At 36.8% G+C, this 19,023-nt stretch overlaps 1 protein-coding gene across 2 annotated transcripts; it reads left to right on the top strand.

Moving 5' to 3' along the window:
• Nucleotides 1-6,401: 6,401 nt before the first annotated feature.
• On the top strand, nucleotides 6,402-17,088 carry LOC111436464. Of its 2 annotated transcripts, none has more exons than XM_023074258.1 (7): nucleotides 6,402-6,623; nucleotides 6,810-6,856; nucleotides 11,706-11,838; nucleotides 11,977-12,175; nucleotides 15,989-16,118; nucleotides 16,234-16,398; nucleotides 16,495-17,088. In XM_023074258.1, exons 1-7 carry the CDS (start codon nucleotides 6,419-6,421, stop codon nucleotides 16,642-16,644), a joined length of 1,029 nt encoding a protein of 342 aa, XP_022930026.1. In that variant the 5' UTR covers nucleotides 6,402-6,418; the 3' UTR covers nucleotides 16,645-17,088. The 2 variants fall into 2 exon arrangements, with proteins under 2 accessions (XP_022930026.1, XP_022930027.1); XM_023074259.1 differs by having other exon boundaries at nucleotides 6,421-6,623; nucleotides 11,711-11,838.
• The last annotated feature ends 1,935 nt before the right edge of the window (nucleotides 17,089-19,023 follow it).

The raw sequence follows: 19,023 nt of genomic DNA, 5'->3' as shown, positions 1-19,023 counted from the left end.
TGTGAAGATTTCATGAAGAAGGCTCGATTGGAACCAAACTCCTCGTGGCCGGAGCGGCGGTTACCTCCCTTTCTCTCTCTCTCTATAACTTTCTTCCTCTCTCTCTTTCCTCTTCTATTCTTTTCTTTTCCCCTCTTTTCCTCCTTTTACTTTTAATCCTATGTCACTAACCTCAATTTCAGGTGTTTAATGAGGAGGAGGGTATAATTATCAAATTAACTTCCGCTGACTTTGACCATATTTCTAATTTTCTATCATTTTTCTATTATATTTTTCATAAGTTCCTCTTTATTTTCAAGCATATTTCTCTCCAAATTTGGTCTCTAAGACCCTCAATAAAATCTTAGAAGTTCGACATAAAAGGAAAATTAGATTTTAAACTTTCCATCGGGGCTCGGGTCTTACACTGCTACATCATCACTATGTGAATCTTTTAGCAACTCAACCTCAATTCCCACTTGCTTCACCTCTAGTTCCTCAGCAACAGTCTCAAGAGTTTCTTGAGTATCTGCTACAACATCACTAGGTGAATCTTTTAGCAACTCAACCTCAACTCTCACTAGCTTCGTTGTCCCGGTACATTTCTTCAATTCTCTAGCAGTCTTGGTGAAACTAACTCGTTTCTATTTGCCCATAACGCAGTTCTCACAAGGACTCATATCAACAAATTTCAAATCTTACAAAACTCCTTCTGCAGCCAGCATCTTCATTCCTTTAACGCTCATATGTTCAAGTCTATTATGTCATAGACTTGAATTTGAAGCACTCTCAGCAACAACAGCCATATTCATACACCCTACAGTGGTGTACAAGGTTCCAAATTTTGTGTCACGTGCTACCACCATAGCACCACCCTTCACAATCTTCCACGAATTCTTCCCAAACTTTGTTGCATTAACCTATGCTATCCAACTGACCAATAAAGATCAGGTTCTTCTTAAGACTAGGAAGGTATCTGACATCCTTTAATGTCCATTAATTTTCTGTCAAAGTTTTTATGCAAACATCCACTTTTCTTCAATCTTCAAATCTTTGTTATCGGCAAGATACACCTTCTCGAAATTTCCACACTTGAAATTTCTAAAAAACTTTTTATTGGAGATGAATGAAAAGATGCACCTGAATCCAAAATTCATGATACAATCGGACTATTCACGCTGAGAATTAGAGAATCCCCAATGTCTTCTGCTGTATAGAATCATCATCTTCTGAGTTGTGATTCTGCTTCCTCTTTGGTTTTGTACAATCTTCCCGAAAATGACATTTTCCTCCACAACTCCAACACCTTACGTTTGATTTGTTTGGAGATTTTCCTTAGTTATTTAATTTTGATCGCCCATCGTTTGGGCCATTTGATTTACTTTTTCCCCTTCGATCAACATTGAGAGCATTGTCTGATGAATCTCCGATTTCCAGTTTGCGAATACTTTCGCTAACTACATCTCGAATTTCATCAAACTTCAGTTTATCAGATCCTGGTGAACTACTGATTGCGGCAACAATAGTATTCCATGACTCAGGTAAAGATGACACCAACATCAATGCTTTAATTTCATCCTCGAAATTAATTTCCACTAAACTTAGTTGACTTACAATCATATTGAATTCATTTATATGATCAGCAACAGATCCACCTTCAGACTTTTGTAGATTGAACAGCCTCTGCATCAAATACATCTTGTTCATAGCTGACGGTTTCTCGTACATATTCGACAATGTCTTCAACAGATCTGACGTTGTCTTCTCCTTGATGATATTGAATGCCACGTTTCTGGACAGTGTCAATTGGATCAACCCTAAAGTCTGATGATCCTTGAGCTTTCACTGCTCCGTGGTCATAGTATTCAGCTTCACCCCCAACAAAGGTTCGTGAAGACCTTTCTGGTACAAACAGTCTTCAATCTGTATCTTCCAAAAACTAAAATCAGATCCATCAAACTTTTCAATTCCAATCTTTGAACTTTCCATCTTCACAGATCATGGTGAATTGTCTCGCTCTGATACCAATTGTTAGGATCGCTCAACAACGCACACACTTGATCAGGATGAATACAAAGAATAGGAGAGAGAAAATTCCAGTAGAAATATTGGCTCAAAGTTTTATTGATGACTTCAAATATGTGCAACAACAACAGAGAATAAGAGATTATAAAAAAAAAATACATTTTGTAAGCACGGACTAATGGGAATATATATGGTTTTAATTTACTAAATATAACTTCTAAAGATTTAAACCTGAAAAAATAATAATAATAATAATAATCTACCAAATATATCTCTATCAAATCTTTACCAAATATCTACCTAGAGTATATCTTTATCAGATCTTTACCAAATATTTTCCAAGTATATCTCTACCATATCTAGGCATCATGCTCCATATCCCAACAATTACGTCATCATATAGCATCATGTCATCATCATATAACGTCATCACTTCATCATATATATCATCACTTCCTCATATAACATAAAGCATAAATGGCACGTGGAAGGGCCACTAGGCAATTGTCGTTATACATAAGACAAGTCTTTCGACCAAACCGATAGTAAGGTCACTTAGTTGGCTTTAGCCAAAATTTCTATCTAATTTCGAACAGGTTTTCCTTCGTCCCTCAAATTCTTTTTTACTTATATTGAGGTGCTTCACCTATGACGGTCTCTTCTAAAAGATAATCCTTCCTTTGTTAATTAGAACTCAATTTCTATAGGGTTGCTTTACAATTGATAAGATGTGAGGAAAAAATAGGGAGTTGAGAGAGTGAGGGTTGGTTAGGAGTGAAACATCTTGGGGAAGGGTTTGAGGGTTACCCGAGAGAAAGTTGTCGAATGGTTGTTTTAAGAATAAAATGTATTTTATTTTATTTTCTTAAAATGTATTTTATTTTATTTTCTTTCTTTCTTTTATTTAGGGTATTACATTCATACAATGTGAGCTAGGAAATGAATTGAAAAAAATTTGAAAGAAAACAATATTACATACTAAAAACCAAAAAGCAATGACTTCAACATGGGTAGGAAGAATTGACAACTAGTAGTATCCTCTAAACTCTAAAGTACATTTTGGGACATTTTAGTCCTATAAAACGTAAACATGATTTTGGTAAACAATGATACACTTTATATATTTTTAATTTGATTTTTTTTAGCCTTTTATTAACCTAACAAGAATAGAGTTAACTAATATGAAAGTAAGTAAATGGAGTTGGAACGAGTATACGGCCCTGGGTAAAAACCTTGGCAAACGTGATCGAGACGCCCGACAAGTAGCCATAGACAACACATCTTAGACAAGCTCGACCTTGACACATGAAAGCTATATGATTTCTCCCCTAGTCTTGACTTTGCATTCCCCAATGTGTGATTTTGTTGTTTTCAAAAAAGCATGCTTTTATGAAACCGATTTTTTTATTAATTAATGTATTTATATAATGACCATACTTTCCTTTTTAAGGAAAAGATCGAAATTACATTTATGTCATGACATTTTAATTTTTTAAAATTTCTGAAGTTTGTAAAAAAATATTTTATTTATGGTTCCATAAACTATAAATCATTCCTATTAAAAATTATATTAACAACATAGAGAGTTTTTGACGACTTCTCAAAATGGAATTTTTAATAACCGCAAGTTATAAAAAAAAAAAAAAAAAAAATTGCAGGGTAGTGGTGGGGAAACACGAGAAGACCGGCGAAATTCTCGCATCCACAGACGCCTGCAAGAAAAACGTCAGAGAAAGGAAAAAGGTAGAGAAACATAAGTTAGAGAGAGAAAAACCAAAGTTTTCCGGCCAGACCCAAAACGACCAAACTCGACGTCGAAACGCTCAATTCACGCCATCACTGTACGTTCATCTAAGGTACATTTTGCGTCCCTCTTACGTACATCGTCGTTGGTATCTGGGAAGGGAAGAAGAGAGGCTGATAGAGAAGTAGAGGAAGAAAAAGGACGAGAAAAGGGGTTGAAAATGATGAACAGAGGAGAGAGGAATGGATTCGAAAAAATGCAGAAGTCGGGCGAAGAAGAAAGGATCCATCGGATTCGGGTAGGGTACGATCCGCAACCAATAGTCTGTAGCCCTCAGCCCATTTACTGCGGCCCAATAACCAACCCAGTCCACGTCTGCAGCAATATGACCCCCTCGCTTGCAGCCCACGAACCGAGACCCAATCGTCCAATCAGCCCAGATCGCAACAACGTGACCCACTCGCCCGCGTTAGTGCCCCGAACCTAGGCCTCGACCCGCGCCTCAACCCGGGAGTTAAGATGTGAAGTGCCTCGCACCATGTGTCGACAAGAATCCCTTAGCTTCACGGTTCGGTTCGGCTCTGTGCAGTCCTTCGGCTCAAAAACGGCTTAGACAGCTCAGTTTAGCAATTTAAACACTGACCCCTTCGTTTCTTACCGAACTGATTTTGACCCTTAATTAAGGAAATAGAGGTCGTTATGCCTTATTCACAATTTTAAGTTGAATTAATTTTGAATTTTGAAATACTAACTAAAGGAGCGGGATCACCCAATAGGAAATGAACTCTAGCCATATTTACAGTAGCTTTCGAGGAATGGGAGTTAACCTATATTAATTTAGGGAGAATGCTAATAGGAAATAAATGGCTTTACTAAAGGATAGGCTAGATACTTGTTTGTTGTATGATGACACGTGCCTAGTGGCACCGACACGTATCCTTTATGCCTTAATAATTGTGACATATGGCATATGACCTATGATGTATGTTGACTTGTATGAGTTTTATGATGATGTATGATGATGTTGATGATGTCTTATGATGACTATGACGTATTTCGATAGTGTTGTGATAACGATGTATGATGATGACGACGCATGTTATTATTTCCTTAATATGATGTCATGTTCGATATTAAGTCGAGATGCATATTGTGAATGTCATATTGCATTATGTCGATGATTCGGCCTACGACACAACCTTACAAAATGTTATTTATGATGTTAAGATGGAAAACCAGTGCATATATATTAATATAAGGATGAAACTAGGGTTGTGTCATAGAGACATTTTAAAGATGAGAAACTATAGGAACCTCATACATTTCTGTATGTACATAAACATCGGGATACTTTCCCTTTTATGATGATGAGTACGGACGCATACGCTACAATGATGATGGTGATCATGTCGAGCATGACACTCAGAGGTTTGTTGACCTCTAGACATCGCTACGGACAACTAGCTCGACTATGATGGGTCTAGGGGGTGCGAACTGCCTGGGGATTTACACTCGCACGTGTGAGTCATGTGTAGGGAAGTACTACACATCCAACTTAGTTCGGACTAGAGGCCACCCCTAAGATGTTTTAATGGTATGTCCCTACAGCATTGTTGCATGCGTTTAGCATTTTTTACATCCCCTATAGTGGGGTCACTTAGTATTCTTTAAAATACTCAGGAGTGTGCTACATCATTTTTCAGGTAAAGGCAAGGCGCCTATGTACAATTGACACCAGCGTCGCAAACCAAAGACCATGACACGTGCATCGGATAGAAGCATATTTAATTTCCTAGACTTAGGTTAGAATAGGTTGTTATGCCTTTCATGTTTTAAATTATTTCATTATCGTTTTCAATTTCATTTATGAATTATATTTTGAACACGTAAGACCATGACAATATTTTTAATGATGAAGTATGTTTATTTTAAAATTTTTTATTTAACCGATGATGTTGTGAGAGTTATATTCCACCAATGAACTTAGGCTAAGATAATGTTAACAACTTTATGTAGCTTAAATCTAAGTTCGTCATAGAATTTACAACTAAATAAGACTAGCTTAGTGTCCTCTGAATGAATACACGAACTAAGGTAGAAAATTTTCTAAAATACATCATTCCATGTGTCCTCTACAATAGAAAATAGAAAATGGTCAATTGTACATCGATATCTTGACTTTATCTAAAAATGTTAATGAAAATTATAAGTATTTAATTTAAAAACTTCAGGGGTTGGCCGATGCGTGAATTGCGCTTCTAAGAATAGCTTGGAGTAGTCGGTCCGCATCCAGGGTTGGCCATCATGGCTATGTGCTTCCTTTGTGGCTTCGTGTTGCGTGGGTTGGGCCGTCTGTGGGCCTTGGTTGGTTGGATCTGCGTTATTGGGCTGGACTGAGGAGACGTGCGTGGCAAATCTTTTGAGTACTCGTTGACACATGCTTTGTTGGGCTTGCATTCGATGCAGGCTGAGAAATTTTGTTGGGTCGTTTTGTTTGGGATGCATACGGGCCATTTATCCAATATAAAAAATAGGATCAGGCCCAGAAAGTATTGGGCTTCGACTTGAGCCGAGTTTGGACCTGCAATGGGCCATCCCGGCCCAATGATGACAATGTTGTGGATTTTATCATCGGAAGTTCCTTGCCCCAATCAAAATACACAAAACTAAATGGCAGAGAAAGAACAGTTCTATGGCTGCCGCCCCAAACATGTCGCAGAAGCGTCGAAAGAAAATGTCGCTGAAACCGAACGGAAAACGATGACGCCATGGGAGCAGCACTCGGCTGTCATAAGCATCCCTCGGTTCGACTACAATGCACCATCTGCGCTTCTTCACCATCGCCAGTCGGGATTCCTCATCACATGCGCTATCAGTGAGAATCTCTTCTACAGTTGCTTACAGTCGATTTTGTATTCCTTCAATTTTTCCCCTATTAGATGTTCATATTTGAATGTTGCCTTTCAAGTTAAACTGAGTTAGCATGGAGTTTCTTACTTCAAAATAATAATAAAGAGAGAGAGAGAAATTGGGGTTTAATTATTTCCTTTGTTTTTTTCAGAGAGGGAGAAGAGTGCCACAAAAGAAGCTATCTCCATCCTTGAAAAGGTTCTGTTTTTGTACTTCGTTGAATTTTTCTTCACGTCATGCATTTTAACCTTCATGACTTTCTGAAGTTTAATGGCAAACTAGCTAGTTGAATATTGGGTGTTTGAAGTACTAATTTCGGTGATCTTTATCTGATTCACTAGAACCGCCTTGGAAGTTACCTAGGAACTTTGTACTTGAATATAGAAGCCATAGCACAATAAACAACGGCTGCAAAATTGATTAAAATTGAATTTAAATATTTTTCTATTGCTTGCTTCAGAGCCTTTACAATAGCTATATCAAAACAAAGGTTGAAATAGATCTAACTCAACCATGGAATGGAGACTTATAAGTTCAATTAGTTTTTAGAAATCAATAATTACAATTACAATTTAGGATATCTTACTCATATTATGTTATTGTAACTCTAATGTTAGGCATATTACTATCTCCATCCTTGAAAAGGTTCTGTTTTTGTACTTCGTTGAATTTTTCTTCACGTCATGCATTTTAACCTTCATGACTTTCTGAAGTTTAATGGCAAACTAGCTAGTTGAATATTGGGTGTTTGAAGTACTAATTTCGGTGATCTTTATCTGATTCACTAGAACCGCCTTGGAAGTTACCTAGGAACTTTGTACTTGGATATAGAAGCCATAGCACAATAAACAACGGCTGCAAAATTGATTAAAATTGAATTTAAATATTTTTCATATAGAAGCCATAGCACAATAAACAACGGCTGCAAAATTGATTAAAATTGAATTTAAATATTTTTCTATTGCTTGCTTCAGAGCCTTTACAATAGCTATATCAAAACAAAGGTTGAAATAGATCTAACTCAACCATGGAATGGAGACTTATAAGTTCAATTAGTTTTTAGAAATCAATAATTACAATTACAATTTAGGATATCTTACTCATATTATGTTATTGTAACTCTAATGTAGAAATCAATAATTACAATTACAATTTAGGATATCTTACTCATATTATGTTATTGTAACTCTAATGTTAGGCATATTACTATCTCCATCCTTGAAAAGGTTCTGTTTTTGTACTTCGTTGAATTTTCTTCACGTCATGCATTTTAACCTTCATGACTTTCTGAAGTTTAATGGCAAACTAGCTAGTTGAATATTGGGTGTTTGAAGTACTAATTTCGGTGATCTTTATCTGATTCACTAGAACCGCCTTGGAAGTTACCTAGGAACTTTGTACTTGAATATAGAAGCCATAGCACAATAAACAACGGCTGCAAAATTGATTAAAATTGAATTTAAATATTTTTCTATTGCTTGCTTCAGAGCCTTTACAATAGCTATATCAAAACAAAGGTTGAAATGAAAATTATAAGTATTTAATTTAAAAACTTCAGGGGTTAGCCGATGCGTGAATTGCGCTTCTAAGAATAGCTTGGAGTAGTCGGTCCGCATCCAGGGTTGGCCATCATGGCTATGTGCTTCCTTTGTGGCTTCGTGTTGCGTGGGTTGGGCCGTCTGTGGGCCTTGGTTGGTTGGATCTGCGTTATTGGGCTGGACTGAGGAGACGTGCGTTTCTAGGGGTTCTTTATCCAGATCTTTTGGTGCTTCTATTTTACAAAATATTTAGCTTTTTAGAGTAATGGTTCAAAAGATGATACTCACAATGTTAGTGGCTATTGCCAGAGAGTTGTTCTCGTGAGAACATAAGATTTGGCACCGAAGGTTATAGAGGGTTCATCCCAGAAAAGGAAAGAGTGGGACAACTCAGGAGAGAATTCTGACCAAACTCAAGAGTGAGGAAAAAGGGTGTCACAAGAGAAAATATAAAAGAGCAGGGGAGACTAGAGTAAATTCGATAAGGTGGCATGCCAGTGTTTGGGTGGAGGTTTGGCTTTTCAAAAGAAACAAGTACAGCCAAATCCATAAACTAACTGATTATGACAAAATTAATTGTTGTTGTGGTGAGTTTTGAAAGAGTTGTGCTAAACCAATGTCGTGGGAAGGAAGAATGTGAGCCATTAGAAGGTTGTAACCATTTGAAATTTTGACTCAGAACAATTTCAAGTTTCAAAGAAATGAAATGTATGCGAGTGATTCCTCGCCATGAAACAAAAAAACCTTGGTGGTTGAGTATTGGAGTGCATTTGAGATGTTGGTGGTGTTGTTGCCGCACTTGACCAACGAAGTTTTGGAGGATACTTCCCTTAATGAATTGGACCCTATGGTCAAGGCTTAAAATTTTCTCAATTTTCTTGTGTGGGTCCACTAAGGTGATAATTTTTAAGGAACCAAAAAGAATTGGGTGAGAACCGGTCTGAAAAGGGGCTAAACATCACAAAATACTCAAGGTGGTCCAATTTGGGTGACGTGGCTAGTTCAATTGAATTGACCACATCATCATCTTCAATCTCACATTTTGAGGGAAACGTTGAGACCGTGGCTTCCTACCTTGGTAAGTCGCCTTCCACAACTTCGCACTGTGGTTATTCCTTAAACGTCTGTTAATGGACACAACCCATTATGGGGTGATCATGGGCACATGTGATAAGATAAGGAATCACTACAAGGGGAGTAAGATTCAGATTACCTTGTTGATCGAATATCTCAAGGCAAGAACATTGTTTGAGATTCGAATCACTCCACAAGCAAGATCGATCATGTCTAGCTTGAATGATTCTTGTTGATCAAATATCTCAACGCAAGAACACTTGTTTGAGATTCGAATCACTCCACAAGCAAGATTGATCATGTCGAGCTTGAATGATTCTACATGCAACTTAAACTACATAGAATTGCAAAGAAACTTAGCCATTGGCTAAAGGAGAGCACAAATCCTTCTTTTACTATATCTTCAAGTCTACTTACAAATACAACATATATGGCTTTATATAGCCTCAAAATGAAACTATTAAAGGCATTCCAAGAGTTGTAACATTCATACTTGGCCATAATTAACCATTATTAATTGTAACCTAAAGTAAATAAAAAGTCTTAAAATACAATAACTCTAAATTACTCTAAATTGTAACCCACCCAAAATTTATAACAATCAAACTTCATTCTTCTTCAATGTGGCATGAATTGAAACATCTTTTGATAATTTTGACAACCTTTTCTTCACATCTTCATTGAAGTATTTTGTATGATTGATGTCTCTTGGTTCATATCATTCTCCACTTCTTCAAGAGGATTCGTCCTCGAATCTTTGTATGATTGATGTCTCTTGGTTCATATCATTCTCCACTTCTTCAAGAGGATTCGTCCTCGAATCTATGTATGATTGATGTCTCTTGGTTCATATCATTCTCCACTTCTTCAAGAGGATTCGTCCTCGAATCTATTTGTGAAACTTTGCTGCAAAAAATAAGTTATGGAAATACAAAGGACCTCACAACACTCTTTCACATGTATACACTCTAGGAATTTTAGGCCACTCTGTTTGCACTCATTTACACAAATGAAGCTCTCCTTCTCACCCCTCAAATTTTTTAGTAGAGCCAGATTGAATTTTTTTATTTTGGGTTGATTAAAAACTAAAAAGATAAAAACAAATTGAAAAGAAACGCAAAGGAAACATATATCCGATTTTGAGCCTGAAGCTCTGATACCAAATGATAAGATAAGGAATCACTACAAGGGGAGTAAGATTCGGATTACCTTGTTGATCGAATATCTCAAGACATGAACATTGTTTGAGATTCGAATCACTCCACAAGCAAGATCGATCATGTCTAGCTTGAATGATTCTTGTTGATCAAATATCTCAACACAAGAACACTTGTTTGAGATTCGAATCACTCCACAAGCAAGATCGATCATGTCTAGCTTGAATGATTCTTGTTGATCAAATATCTCAACACAAGAACACTTGTTTGAGATTCGAATCACTCCACAAGCAAGATTGATCATGTCTAGCTTGAATGATTCTTGTTGATCAAATATCTCAACGCAAGAACACTTATTTGAGATTCGAATCACTCCACAAGCAAGATTGATCATGTCGAGCTTGAATGATTCTACATGCAACCTAAACTACATAAAATTGCAAAGAAACTTAGCCATTGGCTAAAGAAGAGCACAAATCCTTCTTTTACTATATCTTCAAGTCTACTTACAAATACAACATATATGGCTTTATATAGCCTCAAAATGAAACTATTAAAGGCATTCCAAGAGTGGTAAAATTCATACTTAATGGCCATAATTAACCATTATTAATTGTAACCTAAAGTAAATAAAAAATCTTAAAATACAATAACTCTAAATTACTTTAAATTGTAACCCACCCGAAATCTATAACAATCAAACTTCATTCTTCTTCAATATGGCATGAATTGAAACATGTTTTGATAATTTTGATAACCTTTTCTTCACATCTTCATTGAAGTATTTTGTATGATTGATGTCTCTTGGTTCATATCAACATGCATTGCTGTAAAAGGAAAAAAAAAATGTTTGTAAAGTTCTCAAAACTGTTTTGAGCATCGGGGATTTGACCGTGGTGGAAAACATGTTGTCGTCAGAACTAAGATGTGGATGTTGTCTTGGGCATGCAGTGGTTACACACTTTGTCTGTAATTCAAGTTTTAAGTTGAAATGCATGCTCCATCTTTCGTTTGAAATACATAGAAAAAATTTAATGTTAAGACTGATGATAAACTCTTTATTAGCAAGAGCGTTGTTTTTTCATTTTTTATTTAGAATGTTTTTTCTTTTTAATTTTTAAATTTGAATTAATCATCTACTTTTGCTTCTTTTTAGCCGATTTTTTAATTCATCCTTGGATCGCCACATTAGTATTCAGTTATAAGAAAAGTTTTGCTCTCTTTTTTTTTTTCTGCCCAACAATCATACATACTTAACTTTTGTTGTGTTTCTTGCAGTATAGTCAGTACTTCAGTAATTCCACGCCAGAAACTTCGGAGAGTTCTGATGAAAATGAAACTTCTAAAAGGAGGAAAGTTTGTACAGAGGACATTGATTACAAAAGTTTTGAAGATGAGGGAAGGAGTACTGGTGAGAGTGAATATGGTGACCTAAATGTAGCTTCTTGTGGCCAATATACATAATTTACTTTGAGGTTGGAAATTTTGGTTGTTGTCCCTTCCACTGATTTCTTTTTTGTTCTGTTGTATTTGACCTTGATGACATCAGATGAACATGTTAATGGAACTTCTACGATCTCTACGAGGAGTGGAGCAAAAGTAGAGAAATGTTCTCCTATTTCACTAGTGAAGCTGACACGGAGTGGTCTGCTTTTACTTACCTTTGCCAAGGATATCTCTCCGGATACTGTTTATATTGTCTCAGACTTAATTCAGTCTCTGGAAGCAGGGACTTTGAAGTCACCCGCGTAAGTAGTTTTCTTACTTGTTTGGTTTGAATTTATCATTTCAATTAAGAATTGATTGAAATAAGCTTACTATTTTTTACATGTGTTTGACAAAAACTTTTTTGCTTGCATTTGCTTCTGAGAAATTTATATAGTCGTTAGGGCTTTTATTTGGTAGTTCATTCTTTTCTAGGCAAATAACTTCGGAAACATCTTGTTCTAATAGATATATCGTTATTATCACTATTATTTGTTGTTTGTTAATTTACTTTCTGGAAACCAATTTAACACTATGTTTTAGAGTTGTTGAGAAACTTGGATAAAATTAGATAAATGAAAATTTTAGAAATTGTTATTTTCTTCCTTGAACAGATAACGCCTGGAAAAATTGAAATGAGTACCTAAACTTAGAAAAGCATTTTTCTTTTGAAGTAAATGAAAGAAAGTTCTAAAAAGATGTTAAAACAACCTAGGTAGGTTCAAATGTGAGCAAACCAAAAGAAAACTAGAGTCCAATCACCTCCAGAAGTTTTCTCCAAAAGCTGTACTTGCATTTTGCTTATCGCGGAGATCAGTGCTCCAATTCAATGTTTTGACATCTCTTTTTTATCTAAATAATTTTCATCTCTAAAACCTTGATCCACTTCCATCTAATTTTATTTCTTTCTAGCTTGTCCACCAAATACTAAAGGCCAACGTTATACATGTATATTTTTTGTAAGGCTAAAGTGCAACGTATTCAGACTGAAAAAAATTATTTCATAGGGGTATTTATAGCATAAGTGGTTTTCGATAAGATTAAGGTATTGGTTCACTTTTGGCACTTAAACTTGTTAATAGAAACATTGTGAATTGAAACATTGATTAAATCTTGCATCCTGATAGGATATGTGATTGGTTATATAATCATTTTTCTAAGAGTAAGAAGCCATCCATGATCCATTGATTGAACGGGTATGAAATTGGGGAAATGGACAAGAAATGTCCCAACTTGATGTCAGATGTTTAGTTTATCAACAGAGGATAAGTGAAAGAGGATTGTCTTGAAGCTTGATATGGGGAAAGTTGATGAACGGTTGATTGATTTTCCTTGATATGGTGCTTCGAGAAAGGGCTTGTTATTAAGTGCTGGAAGATGATTTTTAGGTCTATCATCTTAAATTGAAAGTGTCGCTAAAATCATTGTTTACCGGGCATAAAGTTTGAAGGCAAGAGGACCCTCCTTTCCCCTCTTCACATTTTGACTGTGGCAAACCATTGTCAAAGGATATGGATTCTAGATTGTGGAAGATTCCTCAAAAGTTAGAGATTACCTCCAAATTGTTGATGTGTTGTTGTAGGTGCAGTTGCTCCATTCTGGCTATGTCAACCAAAAGAAATCCTTTTTCGTTTGTAAGCGTAGTGTATCATTTCCTTCTTAAGAGGATGGTGGATCAAGATCATCTCTTGGACTAGGAGGGAGATCATGTTAGTACGGAGAGAGACCAATTAAAGGCCTTGAGAATGCTGCAACAAGATTCATTTGCAAATCTAGTAAAATAAGATGCGACAGAGTAATTACAAAAGGATTTAGTCATCAAAATCCAAAAAGAAACATATAATCTAAAGAGGCACCAAACATTATTGAAAGATCTCGCCTGTCCCTAAAGATTCTATTATTTATTTTCAAATTTCCATGAAATAGAACGAACCCAATATGCCACAAGAACACCCTTTCTCCCATAACGGAACGTATAGAAGAAGCTATGTGAATGCCTCCCTACAACTCTGCAAGTTGGCAAAGAAAAAGCCTGATGTCTCGAGAAACACCTTCACATATCTCTGGCAAAATCATAACTACATAAGAAATGATCAAGATCCTCTGCTATCCTCCGACAAAGAATACAACAAATCTGCCCAACTAAAGAGGACTCCCAAGTCGAAATTTGATCCAAGGTGTTAACACTGTCGTGCATAAATTGCCACTCGAAAAATTGTAGAATGGAAAAAATAGAGCCAGACTGAGAGGGACTAGCCAAACAACGAAAGAAAGAGCCCCCAGAAAAGCCTTTGGAGTGACAAAAAGTTCAGAGGTTGAAGGCACACTGAAGGAACCTGTTGGTTCCAAAGGCCGATGCTAGATGTCTTGTTCAGCAGAGGCAGAAAAGACTAGATAATTAGTTTGATAATGATGCCCATTCCTGAACTTTTGTTTTATTAAACAACTTCTGGAAATCAAGTCCCTTCATATGGATACTATATCTATGCTACAACTCCTAGCTTTCAGTTTGAGAGGTAGTAACGTTTTCTGGAATTTTGAGAAAAAATATCACCCAACCATCTATCCTGCCAAACCAAGGCAAACAATGCCACACCAACATTCATTGAGCTCTTGATCTTATGAGGAGTTTAGCTAGCTTTCTGATGATTTTGAACCATGGATCCTGTTGAAGCATTTTTTTACAAGCAGCTGGCCAAGTATTTGTAAGATGAGGGGAGGCAAAAGTTCTAACTGGGGATCGGAAGTGTCTCTTTTCTCTCTCTAGCTCTTTTGTATTTCAATTCTCCATTGAATTCATTGCATTAGATTGATTGATTGATTTTATTTTTAATGCAAAACTTGACTTTGGGTGAGAAAAGATGAAACGATACATTACATACAGAAAGAAAAGCCCTCAAAATGGAGCCAAAATACAAGAAAGGGCTTCACTGGAGAGAAATAAGCCCTAACGAACAATTACTAGCTCAAAAAGAGAAAGAACATCGAATAAGGGACCAAATATTGCTATAAGAACTCTCACGCTCTCTGAAGATTCTATTGTTTCTCTTGCCCCCACAATCCCCAAAAATAACATACACCTCGTCTACCACAAAAATAGTCCTTTACCACAAAAGGGTGGATGGAGGATAAGTTCCTCAACTGACAGCCTACAAATCCGAGAGTTGACAAAGCTAAAATCAATCACCTCAAAGAAATTGAGCCCGACTGCACGAGCAAATTCAACCTCACATGATATGATCTGGTCATGTGTTGCCCTCCTGTAGGGAATACAACAATACGTCCCAACTCCGAAGACTCTCACCGAAATTCGATCCAAGATGTTAACTCTTGTACGCAAAATCGCAAAGAACTCCACCTTCTTGGAATTCTTTACCTTCCAAATCGAGGAAAAAACAGAATCACTCACCGAGAAAGAGTTAGACAAGCACCAAAAGAAAGACCTACATGAAAATCTGTTGGACAGACAAGAAATCCAAAGGCAGACATCCCCTTTTGAGGCCTAAAGTGAAAATAAGAGAGCACGGATAAAAGAGCCAAGACATTCGATGTTTTCCTATCAGTCAACGGCCAATGGAGACATAGTGAAGCAGAGGGTATGAGGAGCAGAGGGGTCTATCGCCCAACAATTTTTCCTTATAAAAATAAGTATCCCACCCATCCCCCACATTATGAATAAATTGTGAAAGAAGAGGAAAAACTATCTCAATCACTGTCCATGGGTTGTTGGAAGTGTCTTTTAACCCCTCACCGGTCCACACAAAGGGATGGGGCCCGTACTTACTGACATTAACCTTTGTGTCATAGGGTATCGGCTTCATGATATCTCCAAGTCCAAGGATCGCCTCCCAGCTCACCAGATGTGAACTCTTCCTCTTCAACCCTCTTGATAAGAATTCTCTCATAAGTTTCTCGTTATTTTGATGTCCACGTTTTGTATCATCTATAGTTTTTCTTCATTTGTAAGAGGAATACGCTAAATTGAATGATTTTTCCAACTTCTATTTCATAGTTGAGTGTGTTATATCACAATTGTATATACAGCAATTAGGTAACCGGTTATTTTCTTTATGCAGTTGGTGTCATCGCATATTCCCCATTCAATCTACCTGTTGTTTGAATGAAAATGATCTCCGGGGAGTTGTGTCAAAGCTCGTTCTTCAGTTCATGAAAGATAAAGTAAACAGTCTTTCACACCCTGTAAAGGTTATTTTCCTGCTCTTTTTCCTATCCTTATCATTAGCGATTAAAGCTTGGGTCATTCATGAGAGAGAGATGGCAAGCTTCAGGAGCCTTGTAGTTGACATTTATTTACATGTAGTTTGCGGTAGGGTACAACAGAAGAGGAATTGAAGAGACTGAGATGAAGACTTCCAAGGATAGTTCTGGTGCTATTGTTATGGGTCGCGATAAATGCTTTAGCGTCGTGGCTGCTGCTGTTAAAGATGTTGTCTCGAATGCCATTGTGGATCTGAAATCTCCAGAGGTGAATGGATTACACTATAATGGCGCCTTGGTACATAGATATTCCATGCTATTTCATCTTATAATTTTTGTTTTGTGCTCATTGAATATCCTACAGCTCTGCATCCTTATTGAGCTGCTTCCCCTTTCTGGGTTGCCTCTTGAATCATTGGTAGTTGGGGTGTCGGTTCTTCCAAGCAAACTTGTTACTACGAAGCCTCGACTTTGTATCAAAGCTTTGACTTCAGATCCTAAGACAAAGAGTTGAAGGCATATATCAAAGTTTTCAACGGGAAAAATACTAAGACTGTTAAATCTCACGAATGGATTAGGTTGGAAAACTTCATCAGTTATGGAACATATGCTAGACTGCAGATTTAGAAAAAAGAGGACGATTTGTCTCAATCAGATCAATGCAGTCAAGTATTATTAACTTTGATTGAGATTATCCTTATTAGATTTGCCTCAATGTAAAGAGCACTTGAAGAACTGACCATTTCAAGTTGCACAATGCTGGTTGCTAGGATTAATGTTCTACATCTGACAAAATGTTGCTCCAATTCTGCACATATTTATCATCATGAACTTTGGAGTACAGTAGTTTTCTTATTGATGAATAAATATTGTGCAACTTTATGTAGAATTTACGACTCGTCATTCCATTGAACACAATCAACCAGTAGAAAGTGGAAGCTCCACTGATTTTCAGCTACTATTGACCCCCTGCACACCGTATTTTTGTTATGGAGTATACGTCTCGATGAGTTGTGTTTAAATCCCTTTAATTATGGAGGGTTAGAACACTTATGAATCATAATGTAATTTTTTGGGCAAGATTTCTTCTCTCTTATTTTTTTAGGTTGCACCAACACAGTATGAGAGCAACCTCGTGATAAGGCCCGATGGCTAGGTAGATGGCATCTACCTTTAGATGTGAAACAATACAGTTGGGTTGGGAATATGAACGGGTAACTCTTCCTAAATTTTCATACCATTTTCTTGCGGAAGATTGTTAGGAGGGAGTTCCAGGTTTAGAAATAAGGAATATATCTCTATTGGTACGAGGTTTTTTGAGTAAGACTAAAGAAAAGCTACAAGAGCTTAGGCTCAAAGTAGACAATGTCATATCATTGTTTAAAGTCGACAATATCATATCATTGTGGAGGATTGTGATCTCTAACATGGTGGCCCATGTAGGTTTGGGATATTGTGATTCCTAACATGGTGGCCCATCTGATAGAGATATATTAGAGATATATTGTAGATATTTTGTTTAGCCAATATTTAGTAAACGAAAACCATATATATAACCGAGTAAAAATGTACCTCTTCATTCTTTGTATTCTCTTTGGTGCCAATATTTCTCCTTGAATTTTCTCTCTTTTGTTCTTTGTGTTTATTTTGATCGAGTGTGTGCGTTGTTGTGCGATCCTAACAACTGGTATCAGAATGAGGCGAGATTCACCACGACCTGCGATTGTGGAAAGTTCAAATATTGCAATTGAGAAGTTCGATTGATTCGATTTTGGTTTTTGGAAGATGCAAATTTTAGATTATTTGTACCACAAAGATCTTCATGAACCCCTGTTGAGGGTGAAGCCGGATACCATGAGTACGGAGTAGTGGAAGCTCAAGGATTGTCAGGCCTTAAGGTTGATTCGGTTGACGCTGTCCAAAAACGTGGCGATTAACATCATCAAGGAGAAGACAACGTCAAACCTATTGAAGGCATTGTCAAATATGTACAAAAAATCGTCGGCTATGAACAAGGTGCATTTGATACGGAGGTTGTTCAATCTACAAATGTCTGAAGGTGATCTGTTGAGATCATATAAATGAGTTCAATATGATTGCCAGTCAACTGAGTTCGATGGACATTAATTTCGAAGATAAAATTAAAGCATTGATTTTGATGTCATCTTTACCTGAGTCGTGGGATACTATTGTTGCCGCAATCAGCAGTTCCCGAGGATCTGACAAACCGAAGTTCGATGACATCCGAGATGTAGTTCTCAATGAATGTATTCACAAACGAGAAGTTGGAGATTCATCAGGTAGTGCTTAGAGTTGACCAAAAGGGAAGAAGTAAATCAAAGGGCCCAAACAAAGGTCGATCAAAATCAAAGAATCGTGAAAAGTTTTCAAACAAACCAAACGTAAAGTGTTGGAATTGTGGAGAAAAAGGGCACTTTCGAACAAATTGTACAAAATTGAAAAAGCAAAATCACAAATCAGAAAATGACGATAATTCTATAAATTCAGCAGAAGACATTGAGGATGCTCTAATTCTCAACATGGACTGTCCGATTGAATCTTAGATTTTGGATTCAGGTGCATCTTCTCATTCATCTCCAAACAAAGAGTTGTTCCAGAATTTCAAGTCTGAAAATTTCGAGAAGACGTATCTTGCTGACAACAAAGTTTTGGAGATTGAAGGAAAGGGAATGTTTGCGTAAAAACGTAGGAAATCTGTGGACATTAAAAGGATGTCAGATATATTCCTAATCTTAAGAAGAACCTGATCTCTATTAGTCAGTTGGATAACACAGGTTATGCAACAGAGTTTGTGAAGAGTTCGTGGAAGATTGTGAAAGGTGCTATGATGGTAGCATGTGGCACAAAATTTGGAACTTACACCATTGCAGGG

The sequence above is a fragment of the Cucurbita moschata genome, unplaced genomic scaffold (genome assembly GCF_002738365.1).
Source record: "Cucurbita moschata cultivar Rifu unplaced genomic scaffold, Cmos_1.0 Cmo_Scf00054, whole genome shotgun sequence".
Taxonomy (NCBI): Eukaryota; Viridiplantae; Streptophyta; class Magnoliopsida; order Cucurbitales; family Cucurbitaceae; genus Cucurbita; species Cucurbita moschata.
Note: the sequence above shows the minus strand (reverse complement) of the source record. Positions and strands in the feature narration are given on the sequence as shown.

Coding starts and splice junctions, on each gene's coding strand:
- LOC111436464 (XM_023074258.1), top strand. CDS start 6,419: ATGGCAGAGAAAGAACAGTTCTATGGCTGCCGCCCCAAACATGTCGCA. Junction 6,857..11,705: donor CTATCTCCATCCTTGAAAAG/GTTCTGTTTTTG, acceptor TGTTTCTTGCAG/TATAGTCAGTACTTCAGTAA. Junction 16,399..16,494: donor TGGATCTGAAATCTCCAGAG/GTGAATGGATTA, acceptor AATATCCTACAG/CTCTGCATCCTTATTGAGCT.